The sequence below is a fragment of the Heterodontus francisci genome, chromosome 15 (assembly GCF_036365525.1).
Source record: "Heterodontus francisci isolate sHetFra1 chromosome 15, sHetFra1.hap1, whole genome shotgun sequence".
In the NCBI taxonomy this organism is placed as follows: Eukaryota; Metazoa; Chordata; class Chondrichthyes; order Heterodontiformes; family Heterodontidae; genus Heterodontus; species Heterodontus francisci.
In genome coordinates, this window is record NC_090385.1 from 42266915 (window position 1) to 42284945 (window position 18031).

Consider the following 18031-nt stretch of genomic DNA (forward strand, 5'->3'; position numbering starts at 1 on the left):
ACAGAAGACAAGAAAATATAACATTGGAATCAGAGACCAGTGTCTGTGGATGGATAGGATTATCCGACACAAGAAAAGTGGCTTCAGTGGAGTTGGTTGGATGTCATGGGTGATTAAGGTGTCAGTGATTCAGATACCAATGGTACCGTTCAAAGATTGAGATGAACAGAAGATACAAAACAAAAGGAATGGAATTGATGGATGGACATATGGCAGAGAGAGAAAATAAATATATAACATTGAATAGCAGAGACAGGCAGTAAAGAAATGTGGAAGAAAAGGGAAAGAAAAAAGAATCGGGAAGCAAAGGCAGATGAAGAAAAGGATGGTGGATAAATGGAAGAGAAAAAAGAGAAATTATATTCAAAAAGTAGTAACATGATAAGGAGAGAAAAACATGAAGGCAAATTAAAATTGTCTGGGCTGGAAACAGTAGCTCTGATAATCTTAGGTAGTTGAAATGACAGGATACTGAGAGTTAAACAGGTTCAAAAATGATATTTGTCCTGTCCAATCTATATCAATCAGAATATTTCTCAGATGGAAGGGTTATCCACAAATGTAAAAAAATAAAGAATGCATAAAGCAGCGCAAATCTGGTGAATATATTAATGCTGTCTGCGGTGGTTTAATTAAAAAATATTGAAATACTATTTACATAAAAAGAAAACTGTTCAACTTAAGAAAGGGCTGTTATTTTGGCTAATAATCAAATTACTCCAGAGAAAGAACCCACAGAGGAGTAATGTTACAGGATTAGCTACATACAATTAGGACTTTGAAAATAGATATTACAGCAACTTAGAATTTCTGGAGTAGTTATATTTTTTTATGTTGCTTGTCCCAATTTAAGAATTAACCTTCAGGTCTTTGGCAGCTCTATGCTTAATTCCCAGTTTTCATGCAGCACTTAGGTGTGCAACATGTGTATATCCTCCAAGAGTGATTCAGAGCTTGTTTATGAAGTAGTATAAAGATATCTAGGTCATTAGCATGGTAATATGTTATTATCTCACTACTATCTTTTGGATGTATGTTCAGGACCAGACTCCACTGCTATGTGAAATTGGGCCAGAAATATATTAACACAATGTGGAGTTTATTTTTAAATAAAAGGATTGACATCTAAATCTGGGCCCATAGAGAAGGGATTAAAGCCTTTCTCAAATAGAGGAACTTGGTGAAATCGTATTTAGAAGAGTATTGTTTCACCTCAAGGACATGAGTTTGAATTGTTCCCCAAAAAGCTTTGAAGTCCGTTCCCCCTACACATTCAAAGTGCCAACCATCACAACTTCAACTATTTATTCTCACAGCTTTCTGTGTTCATGTTGCCCACCCCTTTTAGGCTTCATTGCCTCCTATATTTCTCAGAGTCCATTTCCACATTGCATCTCTTTCTCAGCTTTTGAAGTTACAAAACCAAAATACTGTGGATGCTGGAAATCTGAACTAAAGACAGAAAATGTTGGAGATGCTCAGCAGGTCTGGCAGCATCTGTGGAGAGAGAAACAGAGTTAACGTTTCAGGTCGATGACCTTTTATGCACATTAACTCTGTTTCTGTCTCCACAGATGCTGCCTAACCTGCTGAGTATTTCCAGCATTTTCTGTTTTTATTTCAGCTTTAAAATTTATCTCTTCCACAGTTATCAGTTCCCACCCTATTATCAGGCTACATTGGAACATGAAACAGTGGAATGGGAAAAGATCATCTTTTCTAGCCAGCTTCCTTCTATTGAAGATTGTTTCTTGGACTGGTGCTTGAGAGAGATTGTTTTATCATCATCCTGCCACACACCAAACCTTTACCTTTCCATTCTACCACTCATTAGGAAGATTTATTTTCCCTTTTATGCTTTGTTATTTCATTTATTTTTTAATTCAGAATACAAAGTTGAATTTTGAGTCATATTTAGGCCGTGGTTTCCTGAATTTTTAATTAAAGCAGTAATTTTTAATTTGATACTTGAAACAACCACTATTTTGTCCTATAAATCTATTTTTGAACAGCCATCTATCGATCTAATATACTAATCTAACATTGTGCAGATTCTCTGTCAACTGTCTCATTTGTCACATTTATCTGGTAAATTTTTAATTATAAATTTCTGCATCAACATGTATGATGAAACTGCTTATGCAAATTTGTAATGCTGCAGTTACACTTTCCTGCCACTGTAACATTATGCCATCTCAGTTTTGCATCTCCCAGTTCCACAACCTGTATTAGAGAAATCCTTATATGCGAACTAGTGGAGCAATCAAATCACAATACGCTTAAAAATGCATCCAGCATATTTTCTCCTCAGCTGGTTAATCAAGGAATCAAAATCAGGCGTGTATTATAAAAATTACATATTTAACAATAATGTGACAATTACAAAATTAGCTTTTTAAGAACAAAGAACAGTACAGCACAGGAACAGGCCATTCGGCCCTCCAAGCCTGCGCCGATCTTGATGCCTGCCTAAACTAACACCTTCTGCACTTCCGGGGCCCATATCCCTCTATTCCCTTCCTATTCATATATTTGTCAAGATGTCTCTTAAACGTCGCGATCGTATCTGCTTCCACCACCTCCCCTGGCAGCAAGTTCCAGGCACTCACAACCCTCTGTGTAAAAAAACTTGCCTCGCACATCCCCTCTAAACTTTGCCCCTCGCACCTTAAACCTATGTCCCCTAGTAGCTGACTCTTCCACCCTGGGAAAAAGCTTCTGACTATCCATTCTGTCCATGCCGCTCATAACTTTGTAAACCTCTATCATGTCGCCCCTCCACCTCCGTCGTTCCAGTGAAAACAATCCGGGTTTTTCAAACCTCTCCTCATAGCTAATGCCCTCCAGACCAGGCAACATCCTGGTAAACCTCCTCTGTACCCTCTCCAAAGCCTCCACGTCCTTCTGGTAGTGTGGCGACCAGAATTGCACGCAATATTCCAAGTGTGGCCTAACTAAGGTTCTCTACAGCTGCAACATGACTTGCCAATTTTTATACTCTATGCCCCGACCGATGAAGGCAAGCATTCTTGACTACCTTATCCACCTGCGTTGCCACTTTCAGTGACCTGTGGACCTGTACGCCCAGATCTCTCTGCCTGTCAATAATCCTAAGGGTTCTGCCATTTACTGTATACCTCCCACCTGCATTAAACCTTCCAAAATGCATTACCTCACATTTGTCCGGATTAAACTCCATCTGCCATTTCTCAATCCAAGTCTCCAACCGATCTATATCCTGCTGTATCCTCTGACAATCCTCATCATTATCCGCAACTCCACCAACCTTTTGTGTCATCCGCAAACTTACTAATCAGACCAGCTACATTTTCCTCCAAATCATTTATATATACTACAAACAGCAAAGGTCCCAGCACTGATCCCTGCGGGACACCACTAGTCACATTCCTCCATTCAGAAAAACACCCATCCACTGATACCCTCTGTCTTCTATGACCGAGCCAGTTCTGTATCCATCTTGCCAGCTCATCTCTGATCCCGTGTGACTTCACCTTTTGTACCAGTCTGCCATGCGGGACCTTGTCAAAGGCTTTACTAAAGTCCATATAGATAACATCCACTGCCCTTCCTTCATCAATCATCTTCGTCACTTCCTCAAAAAACTCAATCAAATTAGTGAGACACGACCTCCCTTTCACAAAACCATGCTGTCTCTCACTAATAAGTTCATTTGTTTCCAAATGGGAGTAAATCCTGTCCCGAATAATCCTCTCTAATAGTTTCCCTACCACTGACGTGAGGCTCACCGGCCTATAATTTCCTGGATTATCCTTGCCACCCTTCTTAAAGGAACAACATTGGCTATTCTCCAGTCCTCTGGGACCTCACCTGTAGCCAATGAGGATGCAAAGATTTCTGTCAAGGCCCCAGCAATTTCTTCCCTTGCCTCCCTCAGTATTCCAGGGTAGATCCCATCAGGCCCTGGGGACTTATCTACCTTAATGCTTTGCAAGACACCCAACACCACCTCCTTTTTGATAATGAGATGACGGAGACTATCTACACTCCCTTTCCTAGGCTCATCATCCACCAAGTCCTTCTCTTTGGTGAATACTGATGCAAAGTACTCATTTAGCACCTCGCCCATTTCCTCTGGCTCCACATATAGATTCCCATCTCTGTCCTTAAGTGGGCCGACCCTTACCCTGGTTACGCTCTTGCTCTTTATATATGTATAAAAAGCCTTGGGATTTTCCTTAATCCTGTTTGCCAATGACTTTTCATGACCCCTTTTAGCCCTCCTAACTCTTTGCTTAAGTTCCTTCCTACTGTTTTTATATTCCTCAAGTGCTTCGTCTGTTCCTAGCCTTCCAGCCATTACAAATGCTTCCTTTTTCGTTTTGACTAGGCTCACAATATCCCATGTTATCCAAGCTTCCCGAAAGTTGCCAAACTTGTCTTTCTTCCTCACAGGAACATGCTGGTCCTGGATTCTAATCAGCTGACGTTTGAAAGACTCCCACATGTCAGATGTTGATTTACCCTCAAACAGCCGCTCCCAATCTAAATTCTTCAGTTCCTGCCTAATATTGTTATCATTAGCCTTTTCCCAATTTAGCACCTTCACCCGAGGACTACTCTTACCCTTATCCACAAGTACCTTAAAACTTATGGAATTATGGTCACTGTTCCTGAAATGCTCCCCCACTGAAACTTCGACCACCTGGCCGGGCTCATTCTCCAATACCAGATCCAGAATGGCCCCATCCCTAGTTGGACTATCTACATACTGTTTCAAGAAGCCCTCCTGGATGCTCCTCACAAATTCTGCCCCATCCAAGCCCTTAGCACTAAGCGAGTCCCAGTCAATATAGGGGAAGTTAAAATCACCCACCACCACAACCCTGTTACCTTTACATCTTTCCAAAATCTGTCTACATATCTGCTCCTCTACCTCCCGCTGGCTGTTGGAAGGCCTGTAGTAAACCCCCAACATCGTGACTGCACCCTTCCTATTCCTGAGCTCCACCCATATTGCCTCGCTGCATGACCCCTCTGAGTTGTCCTCCCGCAGTACAGCTGTGATATTCTCCTTAACCACTAATGCAACTTCTCCACCCCTTTTACATCCCCCTCTATCCCGCCTGAAGCTTCTAAAGCCTGGAACATTTAGCTGCCAATTCTGTCCTTCCCTCAACCAAGTCTCTGTAATAGCAACAACATCATATTTCCAAGTACTAATCAAGCTCTAAGTTCATCTGCCTTACCTGTTATACTTCTCGCATTGAAACAAATGCACTTCAGACCACCGGTCCTGCTGTGCTCAGCAACATCTCTCTGCCTGCTCTTCCTCTTAGTCTTACTGGCTTTATTTACTAGTTCCCCCTCATTTATTTCACTTGCTGTCCTACTGCTCTGGTTCCCACCCTCCTGCCACACTAGTTTAAACCCTCCAGAGTGACGCTAGCAAACCTTGCAGCCAGGATATTAGTGCCCCTTCATTAATGTTCTTACCTTAAAATGTCAGCCTTTCCTGAAAGCTGGGCTTACCTTTTTTTTTTAAGAGCTATGACTGGCAGCTGAAAGCTGTCTGAGCATGTGCCATCTTCACAGTTTCCCAGGATGCCTCAGTGGGATTCTGTCAGCCCAACGTGAAGGATACTTTTCTTTGTGACCACTAGCTCTAAGACCCTGAAGATAACCATGGCAGAGCAGGGCTTTCACCCTAGTCCTGCTGACTCAATCTGTATTCACAAGATCACAGACATTTCCATAAAATGGGTGCTAGTGTCAGTAACAGTGCAGCTGGAGTGCCGTTTAGATGGATGAGTAGGGAATTGGTGGTGGAGGAAAGTTACTGGGTAGAAGTGATTGCTGTTACAGATGAAGAGGGATTTCTTTCAATGAAATTTGGCTCTTTTCCAGAAAGGCTGGTAGGCATAGGGCATCTGACACTACTATACATCTGTTTCATGCAGGCATACAATATCCTGGGCGAACAGCGGGGGACCTGCTGGGATGTCTAATGAATTGCATCATTGCACCAGCCCCATCTCCTCCTGTGATGTCCAGCACAATGATGGTGGATGTAGAATGTAGGAAACTGTATATCTAAAAAGAGGCAAGTGTTGGGCATTAATGGGTCCCACCCCAATTCTGCCCCCACTGGCCCCTGCACACCTTCAGCTGCCTCAGAGTAGTTGGGAAAGAACTGACAAGGTTATAAATTGTGACAGGACCTACTTAACATCCCCAATTCGTTGAAAATGCAAAGAAAATTAGGGCTTATATATCCATTTGTTTTTCCAAATTGTTTGAATTAAAGCTGGACAATGAATTTCAAAGCGAGCATCAATTCTTTTTTGCTATTGAGAGGCTATTGAGGGGAGAAATGGAAACAGATGGGCAAACATCATTTCAAATATGTTCAATAATACTCTTTGGCATGAATTTTATTCGGGCACCACACTCCGTGGCGGTGCCCTTTGAACACAGCGGCGTGCCCACATTCAGCAGCTGCCGCCGAGCCCCACGATATTACGCGCAGGGGCTCATTTAAATAGAGGAGGCAGAGCAGCCACCCCCGATGACATAGAGGGGGTAGCAGCCGTGTCCTCGGCAACGGTGTCCGGCGTCACCGTGCAGGCACCGGCGCCATTTTTAAAGGGCTTTAAGCCCTTACAATTAATTTTAATTGCTAAAGGGAAATCAGTAGTAATTTTTATTAAATATGAAATTCTGATGGAGGCCCTTCCCCAACCCTCCCAATGTCATTTCATTGCACAAAATGACCAAGAATTGATTTTTCAAATACCCGAACTTTCCCCCCCATCCTTCAATCTTTCACCCTCAACCCCTTCCCACCACCCCCACAACCAGTAAAAATTGATTTCTCCACTCCTCCTCCCCTCTCGCCCTGAAATTTTTATTACTTCCCACTCCCCACAAGGTTCTCGCCTCGGAATTCCATGCAGAGTTCTGAAGGCGTGCGAAAGCCGAATGGAGGCCGTAAAATCGGTATGGGACAGCAGGTAAGTTAATTTGAATATATTTAATGTCAATTCACATATGGAGATGAAGGGCCCACCGCCAGGCAGTGGGGGGGGGGGGGCGCACTGAGGTCCCCCCGCTAGCGGTAATATGCGGCAGGCCCTTCTCAATGTCGTAGGTCAAGGCGGGCCTCTCCCCCCAGAATTTTACCGCCCCCCCCCCCCTTTATGTGGGGGCAGATCTTGGAAAAGCATAACTTCCCTCTGCTTACCATTGATGCCCTAACCTCTTGGGGCTGGGCTCCTTTGAATATTTTGCATTGGCATCAGTGCCATTTCCAGTACAACTGAAGCACCTGCCTCACCCATTGGGCAAAAGCTCCATCTGGGATACTTTGCTACAGCATTAGTGGTTCTATTGGGTGAAGAACCATATTCAAATCAAAATCAGTAGCCACCTCCTGCTGATTTAGGCATTGAAAGACCCCTACTACTAATGAAGCATTAATCAATTAGGGAGCCTCAGACTTTAATGTTGCATACAGTTCAGTTCCACACTATATTTTCATTAAATCATTAAGAACTCCCAATATAGAACGCTAATGCTTTAATTATGGCAAAGCCTCATAAAAGAGAAAACATTTCATAAATCCATTATTATTCTATCAAATTGGAAGATTAGGTTCTAGGATTTGACTAAGAGTGTAACTTCACAAATGTACACTTAATTCCAAACATTTCTTACTGGCCCACAAATGCAATACAGAAGAAATGTGTGACTCTCACTGAAAGTACCAATCTTTAACATTTCCTTGCACGTTGTTTTGCTCATTGGAACTGTTAATGGGCACCAGCCCACTTGTATAAATGAGATAATTTCTTGGAAAGTTCTTTGTAAGGAAATGGTTGCACTCATGATTTGCCAGACAGATGTCCTCATTTGGCCACAGCAAAGCCAGTGAGAGAGGAGAAAAGATGAGTTACCTCCAGTTTATTCTTGCACATTCCTGAGCTCAAATGCAGCATCCTTTCAACTCCATAAATGGCACAACATGTGGAGAGAGCAAGTACAGTGTGAAAATTAAAGAATGGAAACTAAGAAGAGAATGTTTCCCATATATTTAGTGAATTGGATGTCACGAGTCAGTAAGATAAATGTCATCTTATCTCTGGGACATGGATGCAATTCCAAGCCAGATTGATGAGATGAAAGTTTCCCTATATTTGTTTCTGATGACTCAGAAGAGTCTCAAGTGAAATGAGTTTGAGTAATGTGAAACCAGTTCCCTGTGAGCAGAGACCATAGTAGAACACTGGCTGTAATTCAGAACCAACTGGTATTAATTTATCTGTTTCACTGCAAGAGGCCACAAGAGGCTAAGATGGCTTTAGTGGAAAACAGATATGCCATCTTAGCGAAGTGTGGGTAATTCTTTTGAAGCCAGGATCAACACACATCTGATTTTTTAATCAGTTATGAGAGATTAACTAATTAGAAAAGGGAATTAGTTATACCAAATTTCCATCCATTTGGTGCCAATCCAATTTCCTGATCAGGTTTTGTAAAGCCACTAGACGTGCTCGACGGCTTTCAGTTAATTATAATAAAATGACATGGTACAGATGTCTATGCAATTTTCCTGGTGTTTGTGCCAGTTTTGCACTCTCATCTGCCCACCCGTAGAAAACAGGTGGCCAGGGCTGCTGGGGTGTGCTGTTTCTAGAAGTGCATTTAAACAGCTCTATAGCAAGATTCATTATCGCATCTTGAAGCTATCGCCAAACTTTTTGTTTTTGTGGTTTCATTCCTGTTGCCATTTAGTTGGTCAGAATGCCATCGCTTAAGGGCATCAGCAGCTAACATGTACCATAAGGTTGGTACTGCCAGTGACAGCAACACCCTCAAATTCCTTTTCTTCCACATCTTTGCAGACACAATGCAATACTGTGCTACTTTGTTCTCATCTTGGCAAAATGATCATATTCTTTTAAATTTACCCACTATCCCTTAAAAGAACACTTAGACACTTTTCTTTGCAAACTTCCAATCCAGGCTCAATGAATCACTCACACAATGCATGATCAGTATGTCAATGGTCATGCAACTGCTGATAATGTAGCACCTGACTATTGCCAGGTCAGAGGTCCAATTGGAAAATCTACTCCTGTAGAAGTAAAGGCAAATTTCTACGCCACGTATAGCACAAATTCTCAAAGAGGACAAGGATCCCACCTCCTAAATGCAGAAATCTCCGGGGCCATAAATGTGGTGAGGATCAAGGGATATCTCTACCAAGTGCAACCCGCTCTTCTGGAGATGTCTCGCAATCGGAAAATCGAAGTCAGTGTATATAACAGGGTTCGTCTCGTCAGTGGTTTTTCCGGATGAGTTGTAATTATTAGATTACACAGTTTAACAAATTGGATCCATAAACTGTACTTTTAAAGTGCAATAACCATGAGTCTCCAGCCCTAGCGAAGTACTTACACAGAAAGGCAAACATGGCTTTCCTGTCAGTATATTAGGACATAGGCAATATTACAGTAGCCAATGACAATGTTGGCAAGGATCTCACTGTCATTTCATAAATTGTTTTCAAAACTGTTAAGTAAAATCTTGTCCCCGTACTGGCTATGCATTTGCTACTGTTTTCGTTATGAGGATCCTGTTAAAATATTAGGAGGTAATGTGCAAAATGAATTTCTGCAGAGTCCCCATAGGCTCCCATATTCACAATGAACTATGAGTGTGTGTTTGGGGTGGCTGTACCAAAAAAATAAGTTTAATTTGGCTCTTAAACTTTCACAGGCAGCAGCCAATTGCCTTTAGGCATAAAGGATTAGTCTAAATGAAAGAAAAAAGTTCCATTATTGCTTCATGAGTAAGAGCTGCATTCACACTGTGTAGTATCAGGCTGTTTCCCAGAAGTCTACTTCCATCTGCAGGAAACCAAACACATTACAGCAACAGAATATTAAGGAGAAGTATGAATGTTCGCTTCAGATTGCAGGATTAGCATTAAAGGCCGACAGTATTTCTATGTTCATTATTTTAAAGTGTATTTGTCCTTTTAGAATAAATTGGTTAATGTCATCATTAAATACCAAGGATTATATGAATGCATTAATTGTTCAGTCACTAATATCAGCAACAGTAATTTCAAGACGTGGCAAATTTTGCTTCTCACATTTCTCTGTAAATCACTTTTCTCAGTTTACCTTCTTGTATCATAATAATATTGTATTAGTAATTGAGGACCTATAAAGCCAGTTTTCATTGTCAACGTAAAAACCTAGGTTAAGAATTCTTCATTTTTGATTTTAGCAATGAAAGAAAATTAGTGAAAACATTAGAGCTCAAAGAACAGGATAAGTCCAGAGAAACCAGTTAAAAAAATGATTTTTACTTTAGAAACATAGAACAACACTAAACCTCAAGAAAATCAGTAAGGCAGAGTTAAACTAAATGCCAACAATTATTTATCTAGTTCACACACTACTTATATTGATCTTCATGGCAGTTTGCAAAGTAATACAAGTTTCAGTGATCATAAAATACTGTCAAAGTATTTTAGCAGTAAAGTACATTTATAGTTGTAAAATTTTTATTTAAATTGTTATCTCAATCATTGTATGTAATAAATAAATATTTTTAAAGTATATCTGAAATGTGAAATAGTTCATGCTAAAGTTTAACTGTGCAGTGTGTGCTATGAACTATATATTGTGGTTAATGGAATGCTGGCCTTTTATCTAGAGGAATTGACCATAAGGGGGTAGAAGTTATGCTTTAGCTATACAAAGGTTAAACCACACCTTAGGAAGGATATATTTGCCTTGGAGGGAGTGCAGCATTGATTTACCAGAATGATACCTGCATTCCAAGGGTTAAGCTACAAGGAGAAATTAAACAAGTTAAGGTTATATTCCCCGGAATTTTTTTAAAAAGGTGATTTGATTGAAATTTTCAAGATTTAGATAGGTTGGGTTGGGAGAAAATATTTCTGATAGTTAGGGAGTCTAGGACTAGGGGGCATAGTCAAAAAATTAAAGCCAGACCTTTCAGGAGTGAAATTAGGAAACACTTCTTCACTTAAAGGTTGGGAGAAGTTTGGAACTCTTTTCTGCAAATGACAGTTGATGCTAGATCAATTGCTAATTTTAAAACTGAGATTGATTAGATTTTTGTTTGCCTCATATCCTTTGATATCTTTGGATGAGGCAGGTATATGGAGTTAGGTTGCACATCATTCATGATCTCATTGAATGGCAGTTCAAGCTCGATGGGCTAAATGGCCTACTCCTGTTCCTATGTTCTTATGTAACTGTATGCAGCATATCTATTTTGTTAACATAACTGTAGTCATTAAAGCTCTCCAACCTGCATCTATAGCTGCAACATGTGTGCAACGTTTGGACCTGATTTTTGGTAAGAGATCAGTTTTTCTGATTCTACAAGGAGACAAGAAATTTGTGATTTATCAGCGTAAATCAGCAAAAACTGAAATTAAATGTTACTATTATAATGCTGGTAATTTTTTCCCCATAAAATATAGGAATCCTACATTTTAAGAAACACTTAAACCCAAGGATATAAATTTTTATGTTCCATATTGACAAGAACTGATTGGATATTTTTCTTATTTTATTTGAACAGGTATTCAATCTTCACAATGAACCAGTTACAGTTCTTAGCCATTATTCTGTATTTTGCCAACAAATCCCTATTGTCCACCACAGATCCCAACGCAACCTGGCACAGACACAAGATCCCAGTGTTCCGTCCTCAAGAAACACTGAAGTTGGAAAAACCCCGATTCTCCGCAAAAGCCAGGCTGGAACTGACAACCCACTGCAATGAAGAGTGCCTGTGGAGAGAAGCTCACCCTACCTTAGAGGATTTAAAGGAAAATCTCTCTTATGAAACAGTTTACACAAATGGCACTCGAACCTTTACTGTGGTGGACATCCCTGACTTTGACCTGAGTACCCTCCTCTTGAAACAGTACACCCCTGGGCGGTCACGACGTAAGAGGCAAATTTTTGGGGTGGATGGCAGATTTGATATTCGTGGAAAAAAATTCTTGCTCAGCTTCCCCTTTTCTACAACTGTGAAAATCTCCACTGGGTGTACAGGTGTCCTGGTGTCAGATAGACACGTGTTAACAGCAGCGCATTGCATCCATGATGGGAAAGATTATGTCAAGGGGGCAAAAAAGTTAAAGGTTGGGTTTTTAAAAGAGATTCCCAAAACCCCACAACTGGCAAAAAATTCCAAAATTCCACCAAAATTATTGACGAGGTGGTCACGTGTCAAACGCACTCAGGTGCCAAAGGGTTGGATACGGTCTCAGAATGACCTCAGTATGGATTATGACTATGCTCTGCTGGAATTGAAGAGGCCTCATGACAGGCCACACATGGAGATCACGTTCATGCCATCTACAGACCAAGTAGCTGGCAACAGAATCCATTTTTCAGGATTTGACAGCGACAGGCCTGGGCAGCTGGTGTATCGATTTTGCCCAATAATCAATGAGACACCTCATCTCATCTACCAGCACTGTGATGCCCAGCCGGGCTCCAGTGGTTCCGGCGTGTATGCCAAATTGTGGTTGCCAGAGAAACAGAACTGGGAAAGGAAGATTGTTGGAATATTTTCGGGACACCAGTGGGTGGACCTCAATGGGGTGCAGCAAGATTACAATGTGGCAGTACGCATCACACCACTGAAATACGCACAAATCTGTTACTGGATCAAAGGCACTTACAGCGATTGTCGTTCCAATTAAAGCCCTTAGACAGCATCACAGGGGAAACCAGAATGGCTCTGTCCATTTTAAACATTCAATACCAAATGTTTCCATTCCCCGCACATTGGTTCAAAAATATTGAGACCCCGCACAAGAGTACAGTCAGTTGCTGCCTTCCTAAAAACATCATTTTTCATAGAGAGCGAGGTTACTCATGAGAAGTTGGGGAACTCTAAAGCGTTAAGTCTTGGTATGTCCAGGGTAAGGTTGACACCTTTGCTAAGTTGAAAACAAAACAGGGTGCAGAATTGGGGCGGGGGAGGTAGTCATGGCTCAAGTTTTCACATTTTCCTAGCTGATGATAACAATTCATTGAAAATTGACATTAGAAGTCATCGTGAATTAAATGGATTTCATTTTAAAAATCAGACATTTGTTGGTTCAACTTTTATTTAAAAAGTAACTCTGGAGTCACCAATCATAAAGGATTGTCTGGCCTAAAAAGCAGATTAATGGCAACTCTATTCCAGGAAAACTGACATGAAGTTGCCATTTGTTGTTCCCCAGTAGTTCAGAAGCAGATGGTGTTTGGTTACAAAGTCCAGTTCTCTCTCTAGTTTGCACAGTCTTTATTTTATTTAGAGATACAGCACTGAAACAGGCCCTTCGGCCCACCGAGTCTGTGCCGACCAACAACCACCCACTTATAGTAATCCTACATTCATCCCATATTCCCTACCACATCCCCACCATTCTCCTACCACCTACCTACACTAGAGGCAATTTACAATGGCCAATTTACCTATCAACCTGCAAGTCTTTGGCTGTGGGAGGAAACCAGAGCACCCGGCGGAAACCCACGCGGTCACAGGGAGAATTTGCAAACTCCGCACAGGCAGTACCCAGAACTGAACTCAGGTTGCTGGAGCCGTGAGGTTGTGGTGCTAACCACTGCGCCACTGTGCCGTTCCCAAAGTGAATTGAATTTCAAAAAGATGGAAAAAGGAAAATCTGAAGTCCTTTTCAATACTGTTTTCTAACCTTCAGTTATTAGGTCATGCTTTTTCTTCCCCTTCATTTTGTTTGAATGATGCTTTCCCCTTCCAGCTACTGTCCTGCGACAGAGTAACCAAATTTTACTGCCTTTCACATCAGAAACTGCACAGATTTGGGCATTGCCACCATTCAGCATTAATGGAATCTTTGTATAAAAGATGCTTTTCTTGATAGTATTTTTTTAAAGTCAGAGACCTCCAAAACGCACAATGTTTTTGGGGTGAATCATCAGCAGGTAGAGGAAGAACTTTAGTCAGACCATCAGTCTGTGCCACAGCATATTGGTGTTGCATTACAAATTGTTCATTTTGACCAGCCTCACATAATAGAAAAGAAAATGGGTGAAGGAAGGAAGGAGGGATTCTTGGTCCTGGAGGTGAAAAGAAAAATTAGAGTTAAAAATGAAAATAATAGGGGCAAAATAGTGCCAGCCAATGCTCCATGTTGATCAGTCTTAATCAAAGACTCATTCATTCTTCTTCGAATTCATTTCACATTTCTGTGACAGCACATTTGTTGGTGCTAACATGTCTTCAATATAGAAGGGCAGGACTGACCCACAGTGTTCACATACAGTTTGTAGTGAGACTCAACACACCAACACCGCCAAAGGGGGAGCATGGTCATTTATGCATTGGCGTTGATAAGTATTTTTTCAAAAGCACATTTCTTTAGAAGTTAAGTTCTTCAACAATTATTTTGCTTTTGGACTAAATTCTATAGACAGGACAGTGCCTGAAAACTTAGGTGGAAATTTTATACCAACCGGCAATTAAAATCACTTCCATAAATATACCTACTCAATTCCCCACTTGCCAAAACAAAGCTGGGCTTTTGTTGCCCAGGATCCTTTCAACCATGAGATCAGGCCAATCATACCCCACCATCCCTCCACCCCAAAACACACACCACTTAAAAAGAACATTTCCTTTAACTATTTTGTCTGTCTTGTTACTTATTTGCTTTGAACTTGTGAAATGGTTTTGTTTTTGAACAGGGTTGAAGCAGTTTAGAAGAAGAACTGCATCAAATATCAACCAAGCAAAAGGTGCAGATTAAAAAAATAAACAGACCCCCAAAATTGTGCTCAAAATGTACTGTGCTGCATAGCAATACTCACTGAGCTGACTGCGTTATTGTGTAATTATTGTTTGTACAGCTTCAGATTCCCTTTTGTAACTAAGTGTCTCCTAGTTTGTTACTGCTGTCTAGAAACTAAAAGACAAAGACAATAATGCCTCAAAGGTATTGCAAGTTGCATGATAAAAGTTCAGTTAAAATCAGACTGGTTCAGATCCATAAATTGGCTTTCCTTCAATGTCTTGCTATAAATGTTATTTTATGCAAATTATGTGTATTTTCTGAAGCTTACTTTCAAAATTCCTGTGCTAGAGAAAAATGAAACATTGGAATGCAAATATAGTATCTTTACAGCTTTCACTAAAGATGTGCATTTCTAAAAGATGGTAACTGAAAGCAGCTTTCACCAAGTAAGAGAGCAGCATGTGAATATACATTTTAGACATGTAGAAAACACAAGAACACAAGAAAGTTAACAAGAAATTCCTTTGACGATTTTGCTGCTATACCCTAAATCACCCAGCCAAGCATCTGAATGCTTCCAATGTCTTTCACTCTTACTATAATTGGCAGATTATTCCAAATATTTATCACTTTTGAGTAAAGAAGTTCTTTCTACTGCCTACTTTACGCCCTGCAGAAGTTTTGATTTTCACTCGTGAACTTTGTTATTGTTGGAGGTGAAGAATCATCATTTTGTTTTCAAGTAGGAATTTTGATTTTTTTTTTATTAACTAAAGTTCCTGATGACTTTTAGTTTCTCTGGTTGAAGGTATGCTGCAGGATGCAGTTCAGAACAAAAAATTGTCTGAATCAGTCTTGGACAATTCTGGACCATCTGTTAATGTTGGATTCAATCCTCTTCTGAGGAATTTTTGTTATACAATACCGAAGCCCACCGCACTCCACCCCCTTCCCCTGGTCCCCATCAATTAGGGAGCAGAGGCTGGATCAAAGGAGAAGAGAGCAGAGAGCGAACCACCAAGGTTCAGCTGCAGTTTTAAATAGATGCTCAATTCGGCCTGTATAAAGATGGGTGATGAAGAGCCATGAAGGTTACTGATAAAAAAAGTAAGAATTTTTAGGAATAGGAAAAAGTGGATTAGGCCCAAGAACATCCTTCAATTTTGATTGATATCAAACTCACACCATTTCCCTTCTGTCTCCAGAAATGCATATATTTGCCCCTTAAACATTCCGTTTAATGACTGTTCCTATTAACTAGTTCCACAACTCTAATACCCTTTGGGTAAAAATGAGCCTACTCTGACCTTCCTTGTTTAAAAAAAAAACTTGCATCCTTTTGCATTAAATTCATGCCAAGAAAAATTCTCCTCAGTATCAAAGTGCAAATGAAATATACCATCTCGTAGGATTCCCTGAATAAACACAGTGGCGCAGTGGTTAGCACCGCAGCCTCACAGCTCCAGCGACCCGGGTTCAATTCCGGGTACTGCCTGTGTGGAGTTTGCAAGTTCTTCCTGTGTCTGCATGGGTTTCCTCCGGGTGCTCCGGTTTCCTCCCACATGCCAAAGACTTACAGGTTGATAGGTAAATTGGCCATTAGAAATTGCCCCTAGTATAGAACATAGAACATAGAACATACAGCACAGAACAGGCCCTTCGGCCCACAATGTTGTGCCGATCCTTTGTCCTCTGTCAAGGACAATTTAATCTATACCCCATCATTCTCCTTTATCCATATACCTATCCAAAAGCCTTTTGAAAGTCCCTAAAGTTTCTGACTCAACAACTTCCCCGGGCAAGGCATTCCATGCCTCGACCACTCTCTGGGTAAAGAACCTTCCCCTGACATCCCCCTTATATCTCCCACCCTTCACCTTAAATTTATGACCCCTTGTAACGCTTTGCTCCACCCGGGGAAAAAGTTTCTGACTGTCTACCCTATCTATTCCCCTGATCATCTTATAAACCTCTATCATGTCACCCCTCATCCTTCTCCTTTCTAATGAGAAGAGGCCTAGAATGTTCAGCCTTTCCTCGTAAGACTTATTCTCCATTCCAGGCAACATCCTGGTAAATCTCCTCTGCACCCTCTCCAAGGCTTCCACATCCTTCCTAAAATGAGGCGACCAGAACTGCACACAGTACTCCAAATGAGGCCTTACCAAGGTCCTGTACAGCTGCATCATCACCTCACGGCTCTTAAATTCAATCCCTCTGCTAATGAACGCTAACACCCCATATGCCTTCTTCACAGCCCTATCCACTTGAGTTGCAACTTTCAATGATCTATGCACATAGACCCCAAGGTCTCTCTGCTCCTCCACATGCTCAAGAACCCTACCGTTAACCCAGTATTTTGCATTCATGTTTGTCCTTCCAAAATGGACGACCTCACACTTTTCAGGGTTAAACTCCATCTGCCACTTTTCAGCCCAGCACTGCAACCTATCCAAGTCCCTTTGCAGACGACAATAGCCCTCCTCGGTATCCACAACTCCACCAACCTTTGTATCATCTGCAAATTTACTGACCCACCCTTCGACTTCCTCATCCAAGTCGTTAATAAAAATCACAAACAGGAGAGGACCCAGAACTGATCCCTGCGGCACGCCACTGGTAACTGGGCTCCAGGCTGAGTATTTACCATCTAAGACCACTCTCTGCCTTCTATCAGTTAGCCAATTCTTAATCCAACTGGCCACATTCCCCACTATCCCATGCCTCCTGACTTTCTCCATAAGTCTACCATGGGGGACCTTATCAAATGCCTTACTAAAATCCATGTACACCACATCCACTGGTTTACCCTCATCCACTTGCTTGGTCACCTGCTCAAAGAATTCAATCAGGCTTGTGAGGCAAGACCTACCCCTCACAAAACCGTGCTGACTGTCCCGAATCAAGCAGTGTCTTTCCAGATGCTCAGAAATCCTATCCCTCAGCACCTTTTCCATCAACTTGCCTACCACCGAAGTAAGACTAACTGGCCTGTAATTCCCAGGGTTGTTCCTATTCCCTTTCTTGAACAGGGGCACAACATTTGCCACCCTCCAATCACCTGGTACCACCCCCGTCAGCAGAGAAGATGAAAAGATCATTGCCAGCGGCTCTGCAATTTCATCCCTTGCTTCCCATAACATCCTTGGATATACCCCGTCAGGCCCGGGAGACTTGTCTATCTTCAAGTTATTCAAAAACCCCAAAACATCTTCCCTCCTAACGAGC

General features: G+C 41.4%; 1 protein-coding gene across 3 annotated transcripts in view; it reads left to right on the plus strand.

Moving 5' to 3' along the window:
* prss23 (serine protease 23) overlaps positions 1-15218 on the plus strand; it is a 35866-nt gene extending 20648 nt beyond the window's left edge. Inside the window, exons 1-2 of one of the 3 annotated variants that reach the window (XM_068047944.1) lie at positions 9146-9219; positions 11608-15217. In XM_068047944.1, the coding sequence (XP_067904045.1) occupies positions 9215-9219; positions 11608-12742 (1140 nt within the window). In that variant the 5' untranslated portion in view covers positions 9146-9214 and the 3' untranslated portion in view covers positions 12743-15217. The other 2 variants (XM_068047946.1, XM_068047945.1) reach the window with 2 other exon arrangements.
* Positions 15219-18031: the final 2813 nt, after the last annotated feature.